At 48.5% G+C, this 16,740-nt stretch overlaps 1 protein-coding gene across 1 annotated transcript in view; it reads right to left on the reverse strand.

Moving 5' to 3' along the window:
- Positions 1-16,740, reverse strand: part of EXOSC8 (exosome component 8) — a 73,037-nt gene that overhangs the window by 20,328 nt on the left and 35,969 nt on the right. The window contains exons 7-8 of the mRNA XM_040426103.1: positions 9,416-9,461; positions 6,118-6,214 (exon numbers count right to left, since the gene is read on the reverse strand). Coding sequence (XP_040282037.1) covers positions 6,118-6,214; positions 9,416-9,461 — 143 coding nt within the window. The remainder of the gene's footprint in view (positions 1-6,117; positions 6,215-9,415; positions 9,462-16,740) is intronic.

Here is a 16,740-nt window from a genome sequence, read left to right on the forward strand (position 1 = left end):
ATGAACGCAAAATTGCGGAACGGATGCAGACCCATTTTGTGGACTTGTGAATAGACCCTTATTCTACAGTCATAGGCCTCTTGCACACAAACGTATTTTCATTCCGTGTCCGATCATTTATTTTTTCATTTCAATGGGTCCGCAAAAAAAAAAAAAAAAAAAGTTTTCAGATTTCCGTTCCGCAAAAACAAGATTTTTGTAAAACTTACCAGTAAAATCTCTTTCTCGCTCTTGATTGAGGGACACAGAGACCGTGGGTATAGCTATGTCCTCTAGGAGGCGTTGACACTAGTAAACGCTGTTAGCTCTTTCCCTGGCAGCTATACCCCCTCCAGCCTGGAGAGAGAGCTTCAGTTTGTGAGAAGCAGTAGTAGAGGCAAGTAAACCAATGAAAAAACGTGTAACAGCGACAATGTCAAGAACCGAACCAGGTTCTAACCAGCAACAGCCACAACTGTGGCCGAACAACAATACTGGGTGGGTGCTGTGTCCCCCAATGAAGAGCAAGAAAGAGATTTTACTGGTAAGTTTTACAAAAATCTCGTTTTCTCGCCCATATTCATTGGGGGACACAGACCATGGGACGTCCAAGAGCAGTCCACAGGAAGGGAAAACCACAGACCCATGGAGCAAGCACCCCTGCAGGCAACTAAGAACTGCCGCCTGCAAGACTATGCGGCCCAAAGCGGCGCCCGCCGATGCATAAGTGTGCACCTGGCAAAATTTTGTGAATGTGCGTAAGGAGAACAGTAGCCGCCCTGCACAACTGCGCGGCCGAACCTTGATTCCTCCAAGCCTAAGGGCGCCCGCTGCTCTGGTGGAGTGAGCCGTGACACCGAAGGGCGGGACCCTGCCCCGGGTGCAGTATGTTTAAGCAAATGCAGACGTGCAATTGCCACCCTGGAGGCCGCCAATGCCTTGCAAGGACCCTCCAGGATGACAAAAAAAGGAGAGTCCGTACTCCGCAAGGAACTGGAGGCTGGCAAATAAATCGCCAGAGCCCTGACAACCTCCAAATGACCTAACTCCCTTTCCCTAGGGTGTGAAGGGGAGGGACACAGTGATGGAAGGACAGTTTCTTCATTGAAATGGAAATCAGAGACCACCGTCGGGAGAAAGGAATGAACGTGCCGGGGAACCGCTTATGCCTGTCAGAACCAGGAGGTTCTCTGCAAGAGAGCGCCCCAACCCGGACACCCATCTGATGGATGTGATAGCCACAAGAAAAAACACCTTCCAGGACAGGAGTCGGAGTGACATCTCCTGCAAGGGTTGAAGGGGAGAATTCCGGAGCGCTGAAAGGACCAAGGCCAGATCCCAAGGCGGTAAAGGAGGACGGTATAGAGGAATCGTATGTGCCATTCCCCGAAGGAAGGTATTATGGGCCCCGGGTGAGTCAGAGGACGTTGAAAAAGGATACACAGCACTGAACCTGACACAGCAAGGAACTAATGGCCAAACCAAAAACCCAGGACCGCAGGATCCACCCCTGCTAAAGGGAAGCGCTCCACGGAAACGATAAGTGGTCCACCAATGTCCCCCCGGGCCGAAGAGGCTTGTGGGGAGACTGAGAAGCTGGCTAATAAACTACAGAGAAAAAAACGCCTGAATGAGGCATGTCCAACCGCAAGCCAAGGAATCAACACATTGGATAGGTAAAAGTAGAGGCGATATGAGAACCACCGGCGGTGGAGTTCCGTCAGCGACCGTGTATTGACTATGTAGCAACACTGCTCAATGGAAATTTCGACCAGACCAAGATGAGAGAAACAAACTCCTGCCTCGAGGAGGAAGGATAGAAAGGGTGTTCCGCTCCACGGAACGAAACTCCATCAACAGTCGTGACAGCACCCCCGCTCAGCCTGGCGTGGTGAGTCTCGTAGTCTAGCCACGGAATGTGCAGTGAAAAGGCATGACTACATCGGACTGACATGGCAGTCACTAGTCAAGTCTTGAGAGAGGTAGTTGTAGATACGGGTAGTACACCCAGGACCAACGGGTAGGATTTGGAAAAACGTCACCGCCCAACAGTCGGTCCGGAACAAGACTTGGAAGAAAAAAAAACACAGAACCAATACCCTGCATCAACATAGATGAGGGGAAGTAGTAACGTAGGAGCTACCATGGTTTGCGGCGTGGCCGTAAACCCTGAGCCAGATGGAAAAGTGGTAGGGCGAAGCCCATTCCCCATCTGAGACTGGCACTACATAGAAGTAGCCACCGGATGATAGTGGCGATGCCATACTTCGCCTAAGGGGTAGGCCATGCAGCATACGCCACCGAATTCGGCTTTAGAAGAATCCGTCACCTGACGAAGGAGCCAGAGTATGCAATGGCTACTCCAGGACCCCTGTACCGTAGGAGCCGCAGCGTGCCCCGCCAGCACAAACTGAGGGGCAGACTAGAGGAAACCAGTAGAAGCCACGGTTACTTACTGCCCCAGGGAAGGAGAGCTAATCTTAAACCCTCCACCTGGGAAGGGCGTTGAACAGGAACAACTGCCAAGCCAGCGTTGGGGTAGAACCCCTACCTGATGGAATGCCACACTGCAGCCACTGCGAACGCTAGTACTAGCGTAAAATCCGCACCAGCGGAGGAGAACACACTGCAAAGCTGAACCAGAGTGCCAACACAACCACTTCCCACATCAGGAATGGTGGATAGAGAATATAGAGTCAGTTTAACACTCTACTTGCTGGAACGTAATCACAATATTACGTGCCATGGTGTACGCACTACACATTGTTGAAGACACATATTGGTTCAATGGATGACCATGGAGATAGGGGGCGCTAGGACACGAGTGGCGCTGGGCAACCCAGTGAGGAGAGAGGTTGTCATATTCATGCCCCAAACCAACACCGAAGAAAAAAAGACACAACGTGGAAACAGCCACAGTATCCACTGGCGGCACCGAAATACAATTAGAAGAAGAGTACAGGGCACCAGCATGTATCGATACTCGCTACGCTCCACTTGTAGAAGCGGCTAAGGCATCTATAGCCGTGGCGTAGTTGAAGTGCAACATCCAAGATGTGTACTCATTCCCCACGGTAGTGGATCACTTGTGGAAAGGGCAATGTTACAATTATCCCACCAAAGAAAGGGGGTAATGCCTACGGCAAGCACTGCACTCAGTGGTAGTGCAATACTCCACCATGAAGGGTGGCAATGCAGTAATGCATCTAGCAGGAACTAAATCCAAGTAGAGAGAGTACGCCTCTTACGGAAAGGGCAAGGCATATGGAGGGTCCCGTATCAATACCCCACCTACGTAAAGGGGGTAAGACATACAGTAAACACTGAAGCAGGGATAATGCCATAGCGCCACCTATGGAAGAGGCTAATGCATACAGTAAGTACTGCCCCTAGTGGGAATGCAGTTCCGCCACCTACTAAAAGGGGGAACGCCGACTGCCGGCACTGAAGCGGTTATAGTGCGGTTAGACCCCATGGAGGGAGGTAATATCCAAGGGAGTACTGTATCCAGTAGTAGTGCAAATACTCCGCCTAAAGAAGGGGGTAATGCATATGACAAGTACTGCTTTCTACCTCGGACGCCATCTTGGAAGATTGCACCGGATCACGGCAGAGACCCCCTTCGGACCGAACCTCTCCAGGGAGAGGAGAGTGCGTCTGAGAGTGACCCTAGGGAGGAAGGGTGGGGGTGACCGAGGAGGAATATATCCTGCTCTGGCCCGTTGTGTGCAGTCTTAACTCTGAGAATCTTGTCCACGGCAGTCGCAGGCTCGCCGGAGGGAGTTATCTACCAAACTACCCCGGGGTGGAATGGGAACTTCTAGGGGTTCACTCTCCGGATTGCACAGGCGGTGCTTTTTTCAACCAAACGACCCCAGAGGGAGATTGGGAAGTCCAGAGGTCCACCTGTGGATTGCGCAGGTAGTGCTCATCAACCAAACGACCCCGGAGGGTGATTGGAATGGTCCGGAGGTCCACCATTGGATTGCGCAGGTGGTGCCTATCAACCACACGGCCCAGAGGGTGATTGAGAAGGTCCGGAGGTCCACCATTGGATTACGCAGGTGGAGAATACCAATCAAGCGAAACCGGAGGGTGGATTGGGAAATGAGAGGTTCTTCTCCGTCCGTGTTAGGACACTGGCCCAGTATGGTACAGACAGGGCGGACCCGCGGTGATTAGGTCTGAGGGGGCAGGACCCGAAATTGACTTTTATCCTTTTTTTTTATATATAAAACTGTGATGCCCAGCCGCAGGTGACAAGGGCAGAAAGGGGTTAAATTAGCGCCATTAAACCCATTGCCTTGCAGATAGGCATAATCCTGCGCCAGCCTCAAGAGATGGCTGGCCAGGAAGGGTTAATTGCCTTGAAAACCGAGGGTGCCATACCCGGGGATGAAAGATTGCGCCTAGTAGGCCGCGAAGCCAGGGCCTAAGTTATGGACACGGCCGACCGGAATGCACCCCCGCTCTACTGACAGACCGGCCGGGTCACAGAGGGGGAAGTGCGCCACCCGAGAAGTAGTGACATCAGAATGCGCCCTTCGGCCATGGAGAACGCTGCGTGGGCCGGAGGAAGAAGGAAGGGGTAGGCCCAAAGTAAGGCCAGGGCCTAAATGAAACGGCCCCCGGACACATCGCTGGCGGTTCTCTTCTGGAGCAGCGCGCTTAGCGCTTGCTCCCTGGAAGGGCGGATTATGGCGCTGGGGAGCGGGAACCTCCTCCGCTCCCCTCCTGTAGCGAGGTAAAAAAATTCAGAGCACAGCGGTGCGTTCGGCCGCCCGCTGTGCGTAACAGTGCCTGCAGGAGATAGGGCCGTTAACCCCCTATGTGCCCATGCAGTGTCGGCACAGGGGGAGGGGGGAGTAAATCCACCAGAGGTCCAGGGTTAGGATAAATGAAGCCCGGTGTCTGGCCCAGTGATCGTGGGGAGGGAGGGGGGGGGGGGGGGAGAAGGGAGCCCGATGCTTTGCCAAATAGGGAGGGAGGGAAAGGGTCAACATACTCACCTAGTCCCTACTCACCTTATCTTCCTCCTCTTCTCTTCACCCTCCCTAAGTGGGCCCATAATGGTACCTTCTCCAGCAGAGTTACCTCCTCAGCAGCTGGCACCGGAGTGGCAGGAGTCTGGTATGGCGGTAGGGTCTTCTCTTTGGCGGACCTAGGTGACCCCTTGGCTGGCGGGAGCAGGGGAGCGAGGCTGCCCTGGTCCACCTTGTCTTCTGTGGGGGAGGCAGCAGTGCGGATGACCGGCACTGGCGCAACTCGACCCCGGGAGAACAGGGAGGCGAGGCGACCACTGTTGTCCCATCTGAAAAAGAAGGAAAAAAATAAACTAAAATAAAAAATCTGCAGGAGAATCTGCAGAGCAGGGAGGTCTTGCCTCCTATTGACACTAGAAAAAACGGAAGCTCTCTCTCCAGGCTGGAGGCGGTATAGCTGCCAGGGGAGGAGCTAACAGCTTTTACTAGTCTCAACGCCTCCTAGAGGACATAGCTATACCCACGGTCTCTGTGTCCCCCAATAAATATGGGCAAGAAAAAATAGAAACATTATTGTCTTACGGACAAGGATAGCACTGTTCCGTTCCACAAAATACGTAATGCACACGGATGTCATCCGTATTTTTTGCAGATCCGTTTTTTGCAAACAGCAAAATACAAACGGTCGTGTGCAAGAAGTCCTTAAGGTGTGAAGTATGTAGGATGTGAACATGCTGGATTGTCTGTTTCACAAGCTCTGACAATAATGGACCCCTAATAAAACAGGGTCCTATAAACACAGAGGGTGGGCCCTCAATCATGTCCTTCAGTGGGTCCAAGGAACTTCAGACCAACGCTGGGTCTGACGTCTTGGGTCTTAATTCATTTTGCTATATCATATATTATTGTCTTGAAAAAAATTAATTTCTAGTGGTTCTGCAAGATAGAAATTGGCTTCCAGGGGTTCCAAAATACTAAAATGGTTGTGAAAACTATTCTATCAGGAGCCCAAGCAGCTGAGAATGAAGAGATTAGATCAGTGTACGACATGTCAAGCAATGCATTTCCACAGTTACTCCTCAACTTTTTATGCAAATTATTTCTATGAACTAGAAAACGGTGTCGGCACATACATTAACTGTAATCGATAGCTTACCATTTCTTAAAGCAGCTACCAGTGCACATACACAGGCGTCAAGGAGGTTCCCGTCATAATCCAGACATATGAGATCACAGTACAAAACCCATGCCAGCTACAAAAAAAAAAATAATAAATAAAAAGCATATCCAGAATTATTAGAAGTAAAGCATGGACTTCCTTGTCCCGTGAATATTCTTCTCATCTGCAAACCATCACTACATTCGACTACAAAGAAAATTTTATACGCTGGAAATTCTATGGAAATTGGATATTTAGAAACAATAGTAGAAACAGCTGGTAAACCTGGCTTCTGTCATAAAGGCTGCCCGTAGATATCACACTATTTCTACGGGACATTCAAACACCTATAATGCAGAGCAAAGAAATATTAATATTGTGGCGTGACAACGCCACAAAAAAGCGCGCAGCTACACAGTGACGTGTCGTGCAACTTCTTGCCGCAGAAAAGGTGCGCAATATTTTTTGTAACGTCAGTCAATGGTGTCGCACTGACGCAACAGAAGCACAAAAATCCAACTTGGATGCGCAACGTTACAGCGACACATGTCGCAGTGTAGCTTTGCCTAAGGATGGGTTCACACAAGAGTTGTCACAATACCAACATTTTTATTCAGTTTTAAAACCAAGAACAAGATACCAAACTTGTAGTAAAATATTTTTTTTGTTTTACTTTAAAAAAAAATAAAAACCTTTGAAGATTTTTTTATTTTATTTTACTTAGGGGGCTAGAACCTGGGAACTTTTGATCCCTTGTCGCATTCACCATAATAGAGACCTATTATGGTGAATAGGATTCTGTCGCTCTACCTGCTGAGTTGTGCCTTGTGCGCAGCTTAGCAGGCAGATAACCATGGCAGGCCGGGGAAGCTTCAGCGTCACCCAGGCTGCCATGGTAAGGATCAGAGCCATGCAATTTCACTGCGGGGGCTCCAATTGGAAGGCAGAGGGAGCTATCTCCTTCTGCATAACCTCACAAATGCTTCAATTGCTGTTAAACAAGGCATCTGTGGGGTTAATTGACCTGTTTGGGCATGATCGCTGTTCCCAGTCACTGCAGTCAGGTACCTGCTGTATTATACAGCCAGTGCCCACAGCGTATGGAGCGCAGCAGCTGCTCCATACAATTCCCTGCGCATGCTGCCATACATGTACGGCATTATGCGTTAAAGGGTTAATGGGAGGCACATCATGTTAGTAATTTTAAAATCTCCATGTGCCTCATGTTAATAGTAAGTGACACCATCACATTAATACATGCACACAGCATAAAGCACATACTTTTAAAAGTGCAGGAAACCTCCTACAGCAATTTACAGGTCACATGGCGATGACATCTTTAAAAGTCCTTTCCCTTTCCCCTGCACTCCTATTCTCCCCCTTCTTCATCAAGGCACTCAATTATTTTATTGCTGGCAGTGGGTGGCCGTATCAGTGAGGCGGGAGGGAAACTCTCCCTCCTTCTAGACTGTGCGGCTGCTTATGAGAGCACGGCGTGCACTGCACTCTGCGCGCGCCATGGTCTCTGGTAGGGACTAATACTACTGCAAAAATGACAAATCTGGTATAGTATTGAACAGGTATCAAAGTATTGAAAAAGTATAGAGACTTCAGCGGTACAACCCTAGGTCACACAGTGTTTTTTGGAAAATGCCACTGCAGGTTTTGATGCAGATTTTGCGCCCGTTCACCACGTACTCCACCACTGTCGCGGTTGTTAACTTTGAATGCCACAGACCAGCTTGAGATTTAGCTGACCGGACAGACACTGTGCCAAGAAGGGACATGTCCCTTCTTGGGGTGATTATGGTTTTAAACCACCAGCTGGCAAGCTGCAGCACTGCCTCCCACTGAAAACAATGGGAAATAGGCACCACATGGCCAGCGGCGGAATTTTGGCATGGTGTCCACCAGCAAATTCCGTGTTGTGAACAGATCCTTCGAGCCAAAACCAGAAATGGATAAAAAAAACAAAACAAAAAAAAAAACACAACGAGAATCAAAGGAAGCACCAATATGTTTTATTCTTGCTGAATCCAATTCTGGCTCAAAAAACAGCAGCTTGTATCCCCCAAAAAACGCTAAGTGAAAACACCATAAGGGACCCCATACATATGAATTTCATCATGAATTCCATCTGCCCGGTGATGAACAGCCCAGTACCGCGTGTGCACCGAAGGCATTGCCGCACAATTTCAGAACCAAGAGTTATTACATCTACAGTGCCTGGAACTGTCAAAGTGGTGGGGGCGTAGCTGGCAAGGAAAAGGAGCAGAGCTTTTGGGTGCAACAGCAATGCCCTCATTAGTATAAACTAAATGGGTTATTTCGCTGAACAGGGGCCACAGATCAAGATGGCATAAAGTGTACTGGAATCAGCAGAGAAGAGCACATCTATACAGGGAGAAGGCTTTGTTGGAAGGCCCAAGATTGCTGTAGAAACTGAATGGCGCCCCACAATTTTGCAACAGAGCTCAGATCAGAGGACAGAGAGAACCCCCCTCCCCTGTCTCCCCGTAGTAGCTACTGACCACAGCATCTGAGGGTTTAAATGACCAGAATAAGATTTCTCTCTGATACCAGTTATTGCGGCCAAGTGTCAGCTGTATAAGGCTACTTTCACACTAGCGTTCGGGTGTCCGCTCGTGCGCACCGTTTGAAGGGGCTCACGAGCGGCCCCGAACGCATCCGTCTGGCCCCAATGCATTCTCAGTGGAGGCGGATCCACTGAGAATGCATCCGCCTGCCAGCGTTCAGCCTCCGCTCCGCTCAGTGAGCGGACACCTGAACGCTGCTTGCAGCGTTCGGGTGTCCGCCTGGCCGTGCGGAGGCGAGCGGATCCGTCCAGACTTACAATGTAAGTCAATGGGGACGGATCCGCTTGAAGATGACACTATATGGCTCAATCTTCAAGCGGATCCGTTCCCCATTGACTTTCAATGTAAAGTCTGAACGGATCCGCTCAGACAACTTTCACACTTAGAAAATTTTCTAAGTTTTAATGCAGACGCATCCGTTCTGAACGGATGCGAACGTCTGCATTATCGGAGCGGATCCGTCTGATGAAACATCAGACGGATCCGCTCCGAACGCAAGTGTGAAAGTAGCCTTACACAACTGGCACCCAGCACATATGGAGCAGTCTCCATACACTACTCAAGCACCTCAGACGTTCTGGCAAGCCTGGGGTTGTGAACCAGTTAAGATCTTCTAATGCGGCATACAATATGAAACAGAATAAATTAATATAAAAAAAATAATTTTTTAAAAAAGTGTAAAAAAGTGATATCCCTACTTTGCCACTTGCTATGCACAGGTCTTCTTTCTGTATTATCTGTGAACTAAACATACAAAATAAAGGTCATTTATGGTTCATTTATGTCCAACTTAAAGGGGTTCTCGGGGCTTTTAATACTGATGAGCTATCCTTAGGATAAGTCATCAATATCAGATCGACAGGGGTCCGACTCCTGGCACCCCCGCCAATCACCTGTATGGAGGAGACGGCGCACGCAATGCACGTGTCATCTCCCTCCTCTCTTTCTGCTCGCTGCTGCTTTGCCACAGACATACAGCGGAGAGCAGAGAGAGAAGGGATACGTCAAGAGCACACTGCACGTGCCTTCCCTTCATACAGCTGATTGGCGGGGGTGCCGGATATTGATGATTTATCCTGAGCATAGGTCATCAATATTAAAAGCATGGAGAACCCCTTTAAAGCGCTTGGCCACTTTATCAATTTTTTTTAATTAAAATATGCCATGAATGTATGATTAGTGGGGCGACCACCAGAGGCTGCACTCCCTAATGTCACTTTCACAGAGTCAGTATTCTGCATCAGTATTCGTAAGTCTAAAACAGAAGTGGACCCAAATAAAACAGAATAGGCGCAAATATTTCAATTTTAACGTTTGCCTAGGTTCCACTCTTGGTTTTGGCTTTCTAACACAGATGCAAAGTACTGATCTAAATACTGCGATATGAAAGTGGATTTATGCTTTTTTTTCTATACTGCAGCACTCCTGACACTAGATCGGCAGAAAAGCTAAAGTCTGCTCTAAGCAGCAGAAGAGGTAGAAATTTCACTAGGCAGATATTGATGGTACAAAAGCTGTCTGCAGATGAGATGCTGGCTTATTTATTATCCAAGTCATGTCTCAAGGCCTATTTAAAAAGTCAAACACTGACTTATAGGATAGCTGCCTTACATCTAGTGGCATTCGGAGCAGAGTTTGCCAAGAGCTCATTTGTATTCGTTATTTCGTAGAATTCCAAAGGAGCATGTATGGTTTATAAGCCTCCTGATGCCAATTAAGGCGCTCCAAGGAGAGATAGTACCCGCCAAATCCTGATATACACCCATCCATTTCAAAATCCCCCTAGTGGACATGTAGAGTAAATGCACCCATCTCCTGTAGCTTGGATGGTAGTACACACTAATCACTGGCATATCTGAAATGACAGCGACAAATAGGAATTTTCCTCTTCTAACCTCCTTGTATCTCTGCCTTGTAGGTAGATCTCAGAGCGAGACCACTTAACACATTTCATTTCCTTTTAGATTACACTCAGAGTATCCATAACTAAGGGCTCATGCACACGACCGTATGGCTTTTTCAGTGTTTTGCGGTCCGTTTTTTACAAATCCGTTGTTCCGTTTTTTGTTTCCGTTTCCTTTCCGTTTTTCCGTATGCCATATACATTATACAGTAATTACATAGAAAAAATTGGACCGGGCATAACATTTTCAATAGATAAAAGAAAGTTCAGCAGCTCTCACCTGTGAGCACGGAGGACCTGTGTCAGGACGGGTAACGGATTGCAATATGGTTCAAGAAAATCCAGCTCCACTTCGGTAAATGAAAAATTTATTTTGCTTGCGGTAAAATCACATCCAGTTACAGTTACAAAGTCGTTGTCTACGCGTTTCGGGCTACTGAAGACAATTCGCGCCCTTACTCATGACAATACAACATTAAAAAGTGGCAGTGTTTATAGAGGGCCTGCACCTGTTTTCACCGATTGTGGTCACATGACTGCAGACACCCTCTAAAACATGCCACACCTATGAACAAGACTTCTCATGAGAAAAAACCACACAATGAACAAAAAAGCCTATACAAAAAATGCACAATATATGTACTGGCTATAGGAAACAATTAAAGGAGAGAGTTTTTAAGTTTTTTGGCTTGCCGCGTGTTCAATGCAAAAATCCAAAAGGATTATCTATTTAATAATTTTCTTTTGTAATCCCCTCCTCTTTTTGGCAAAAAAAACCCTTTATATACCCTGTACCACTAGATCCGATGTGTCACCACCATGGCAGAGAGCAAAATGCAGACTAGCTGCAGATATATTGCGGCTGCCATGGTGGGGCACATCGGAAATGTGCCTGCGTATTCTAGTTTTTATGGCATTGGTGGTGCAACCTACATATTGCAGTTTGCATTTTCTGCATGTGATTAAATAAACTGCAAAGGTTGTGTTACAATTAAGATATGTTTTCATTTGAAAAATCCTGCCAGTTGAAGCTGAAACAAAAGTATTGGTTATCGACATGTGGGTGCAGCATATGCACCTATAGTGTCCGCATCTATAGCTTCCTTTGGTCGTGAGCCAGACAGGCTGCGATTTTTTCTTGTCCTGATACAGGCTAGGACTGACATAGTTAGCTATAGTGGGCGCTGTATCAGGACAAGAAAAATAATCGCAGCCTGTCTGGCTCACGACCAAAGGAAGCTATAGATGCGGACACTATAGGTGCATATGCTGCACCCACATGTCGATAACCAATACTTTTGTTTCAGCTTCAACTGGCAGGATTTTTCAAATGAAAACATATCTTAATTGTAACACAACCTTTGCAGTTTATTTAATCACATGCAGAAAATGCAAACTGCAATATGTAGGTTGCACCACTAATACCATAAAAACTAGAATACACAGGCACATTTCCGATGTGCCCCACCATGGCAGCCGCAATATATCTGCAGCTAGTCTGCATTTTGCGGTCTGCTATGGTGGTGACACATCGGATCTAGTGGTACAGGGTATATAAAGGGTTTTTTTGCCAAAAAGAGGAGGGGATTACAAAAGAAAATTATTAAATAGATAATCCTTTTGGATTTTTGCATTGAACACGCGGCAAGCCAAAAAACTTAAAAACTCTCTCCTTTAATTATGTTTCCTATAGCCAGTACATATATTGTGCATTTTTTGTATAGGCTTTTTTGTTCATTGTGTGGTTTTTTCTCATGAGAAGTCTTGTTCATAGGTGTGGCATGTTTTAGAGGATGTCTGCAGTCATGTGACCACAATCAGTGAAAACAGGTGCAGGCCCTCTATAAACACTGCCACTTTTTAATGTTGTATTGTGTCATGAGTAAGGGCGCGAATTGTCTTCAGTAGCCCGAAACGTGTAGACAACGACTTTGTAACTGTAACTGGATGTGATTTTACCGCAAGCAAAAATTGGATTTTTTGTACTCACCGTAAAATCCTTTTCTCGTAGTAGGCATTGGGGGACACAGCACCATGGGTATATGTCCAACTACCACTAGGAGGCGACACTAGACATAAAAAAAGTGTTGGCTCCTCCCCGTTGGGCTATACCCTCTCCACAGACACTAGGCAGCTCAGTTTGTACCAAAAGCAGTAGGAGAGAGAAGAAAGGCAAGGAACCAACAACTCCCGTACCGGGAAAGATCAAGAGACCAGCCCGGAGAAGCGGAAGTAAAACAACATAGGGTGGGATCTGTGTCCCCCAATGCCTACTACGAGAAAAGGATTTTACGGTGAGTACAAAAAATCCAATTTTCTCGTGCATGGCATTGGGGGACACAGCACCATGGGACGTCCCAAAGCAGTCCCCGAGGGTGGGAAAAGGACAGCCATGCCACCGGTTGGGCATACAGGTGCGGGAGAACCATGTGACCCAACAGGGGGAAAGCACAGAATAGGCAAGAAGCCTCATAATAATGTAGAAACCCCAATGAAGCAACAGCGAAGACTGCCCGCACCCCAGGACAAATGCCTGGGAGAAGGACCCAAATGCAAGAAGGCGGCAAAAGGGAAGCACCGAGCTCAGCCAAAGGCTGGAGAGAGAAAGTAGGACAGCACCACGTAGTGGAGCTACCCAACATTCTAATTGACTCAGGCAAAAGCACAAACACCCTGAGGTCAACCCCTGACAGGCCAGGGGAACAAGGGAAGATGGACTCATTGAAGGCCAAACGAGTGAGGGAAGCCATAGCAAGGCTCACATGAGAAGGGAGCAGGCCTCCCCTCAGCGCAAAACAGGTGATGAAGATAAGCGCCCTATTGAAAGGAAAAAAAAACAAAGACGATAACGGAAACCGACAACCCTTGTAAAGGGAAGGGGTTGTAAGTAAATGCCAGGAAAATAGAAAAGATGAGGCCAGCATCACAAAATCAGGAGACGAGGAACGAGCCCCTGAAACCAAAATATCGCTGAGAAGCGCAAGACCGGAGAAACTCTGGCCAAAAGAAGTATCAGGGAAAAAAGAGGACCAGATGCAGGCCCCGGAAATCAGCAGGGACCCCCTGGAGTGAGAGAAGCCATAGCAAGGCTCACAATGAAGTGAGCAGGACTCCCCCCACCGCAAGGCAGGTGATGAAGTTAAGCGCCCTATTGAAAGGTTGAAACCCCAAAGGCGCCAAGGGAAACCGCCAACCCTTGGAAAGGGAGGGGGTTGCAAGTAAAGGCCAGGAAAAAAAAGATAAGATAAGACCTGCATCCCACAACCAGGAGACGAGGAACGAGCCTCTGAAAACAAAATATCGCTGAAAAGCGCAAGACCGGAGAAACTCCGGCCAAATGAAGTATCAGGGAGATGCAGGCCCAGGAAATCTCAGCAGGGACACACTGGACTGAGAGGCAAGGGAGGAGAAGGAGAGTACTCCCAACAATCTAAGGAGGAAGATTCTAAAAACAACGATCATCATACAGAATCTGCGTGGTCCCTGAACGGGGACAGGGACTCCAGAAAGGAGTACCCGGTATGGGCTCACAAGGAACCAGGAACTGAACCACCAGAGGACAACGAAAGGCAGAATAACCAAGAAAAAATTAAAAGAACCGCTACATGGGAAGAGATTGGTCATGGACAACTAACCATTCTAAGAATAGTGGCTAGCAATCTATATACATTGTCCCGGAGAGGACAAGTACAGCGGCTTGGGTTGTACCACAAAATCGACAAACACCCAAACGCATAAGGAATAGCGAAGTCGTTATAAAGAAGCTGGGAGTGACTACACGAAATGTAGAAACCAGTTGCAACCGACACACAGAAGACTCCCAGGGGTAGAAAGTACCTGACAGGCGCAGACAATAGCAAGGTCCAAGGGAACTGCCCTCTGTCATATAGTACAACTAAGCAGAGAATATAAGGGAACACCCGGACCCAGAAGGAACTACGGAACCCTGTCCGATGCCAGAGCAATCAGCAGAAAATTCACCTACCAGGCAGGTGTGTGACGCTCAGTGTTTCCGTCCTTGACCCTTAGGAAGGACGTCCAACGAGGAAAAACGGTGACCCCAGAAGGATTCCGTGTGGCGGAGGACATCCAGTGATGGCCGAAAACCACTGCAGCGGCCGGAGCTCACCAAGCCCGTACCCCAACAAGGAAAAAGATCCAGTGGAGATGACTGTACTCCACCAGGAGTGGTCCGCCCTGTAACAGAAAACAACACGGGTACTCCTTATGATATGGGGTAACGCGGAGTGCCGCAGACAGAAGTACTTTATAGGGATGGCAAGAGCAACCCTAGCACGAAAGCCAACAACCACCTGGCCATGGTGTAGGGAGCGTGGTTGTATGTGGACCACCCACCAGATCAGAACAGATCAGCCATATACTGGGTACACCAGAAGTAGCAGTAGACCGACAAGGTGGAGGTGGGGGTTGGGCTGGCCCACCCCTGCCAGATATGGTTACCGTGTACATGCTGAACCAGGATGGCCTGCAGTAGACAGTGCTTTAAGAAAACACAAGAAGACCATAGAGCACGACAGTAGATGTCTGGAGTATAGAATAGAGTCCAGGGAAAGAAGCACCCCGTAATACAGAAACTGTATGGGCCACAGATTGCACCCTAGGGCCCAGCACGTGGGCTAAAAATACACGCCTAAAACAGAGCTAAAGTGGCAGCATGTTGCACACTAAGGAGAGTGGAAACAAAGCCACAGCATCCGGAAATGCAACCGCATTTGGAGGGTACAGGTCTACAACCTGGTAAAGTAGCAATACGGCTGTGTAGTGCAGAGATACAACCAGACAGGTGCAATGGGTACAGCATCTGGAGATGGTAGCGGTACTAGATTTAAAATTAGAGCAATGTGGCCGCATGGTGCCCCCTAGGACCGGAGAAGTCCAGCGGCTACCGCGTTAGCAATGCTACCTAGATTCCGCTCGGGAGGGGGAAAATAGGGCCACACGGTACCACAAAGAACGACAGGTGCACACCACAATTAAGTAAGTGCAATGGCAACTGAAGGAGGCCCTCTATTTCACCAGAGGGAAACAGGGCCGCATAGTACTCCATAGAGCCAGACAGGTGTAACGGTTGCAGGAATCTACCTAAGAAGAGAGTAAGATGGCTGTTTGGTGCACACTATGATGAGGTAGGTGCAATGGCCACGGCAATTGGAGGAGGCCTCAATATCTCGTCCGGTAAGGGAGAGAAAATGCCACATGGTAAACCATAAAGCCAGACAGGAGTAACGGCTACAGCATCCGGAGATGGTGCAGGTACTCTACCTATGAAGGGATCAAGGTGGCAACATGGTGCCCACTAGACCCAGAGAGGGGCAATTCTATGGCAATTGAAAGTGGCCTCTATATCTCGCCCGTAGGGAGAAATGTTGCCGCATGGAACACAATAGAGCCCGCCAGGGGTATTGGCTACAGCCTCAGGAGATGGTGTAGGAACTCTACCTATGAAGGGAGCAAGGTGGCTGGAAACAGACAGGGGCAATTGCTACGGCAATTGAAGGCGGCCTGTATATCTCACCCGGCAGGGGGAAATAGTGCCACGTGGAACACCATAGAGCCAACCAGGGGTAATGGCTACAGCATCTGGAGTAAGTGTAGGAATTAATCCACGGCCATAAAAGCCGGCCTGTATTCACTGATACAGGCTACTACAAAATAACCTTTAGAGGCCGAGGAGGGTTACCAACCCTACAAGAGGCGTTTGCCTGAATTATCAGCTTGCCTGGAACATAGCCCCTGGTGAGGGGAACCAGGAAGGTCTGTCGTGTACAGCCTACGAGGGCGCACGTACCAGAGACACCACGTAGGTGTCCCAGTTGCTAAGCACGGAGACGGCTGGCTTACCAGTGCAGTAATTACCTGTGCAGGTAGGAGAGCGCCATCCGAAAGTCCACTAGAGGGACACCGAAACCTGGGTAGGGTAGGTTCCTCCGTGCACATTTGTCTTGACCTCAGAGGGCTTCTGTATGGTGGAAGACCGCCTGATGCTCTGTTCCGAGAGAATCGGTGCAGAGTGTTCGCCCTTAGAGGCAACTGACAGAGAAGTGCTTCTGTCACCAGCCTCAGGCCTGTCCTGGGGAGGATATTGGGGGGGGGGGGAGA

The sequence above is a fragment of the Bufo bufo genome, chromosome 3, assembly GCF_905171765.1.
Source record: "Bufo bufo chromosome 3, aBufBuf1.1, whole genome shotgun sequence".
NCBI classification, from domain to species: domain Eukaryota; kingdom Metazoa; phylum Chordata; class Amphibia; order Anura; family Bufonidae; genus Bufo; species Bufo bufo.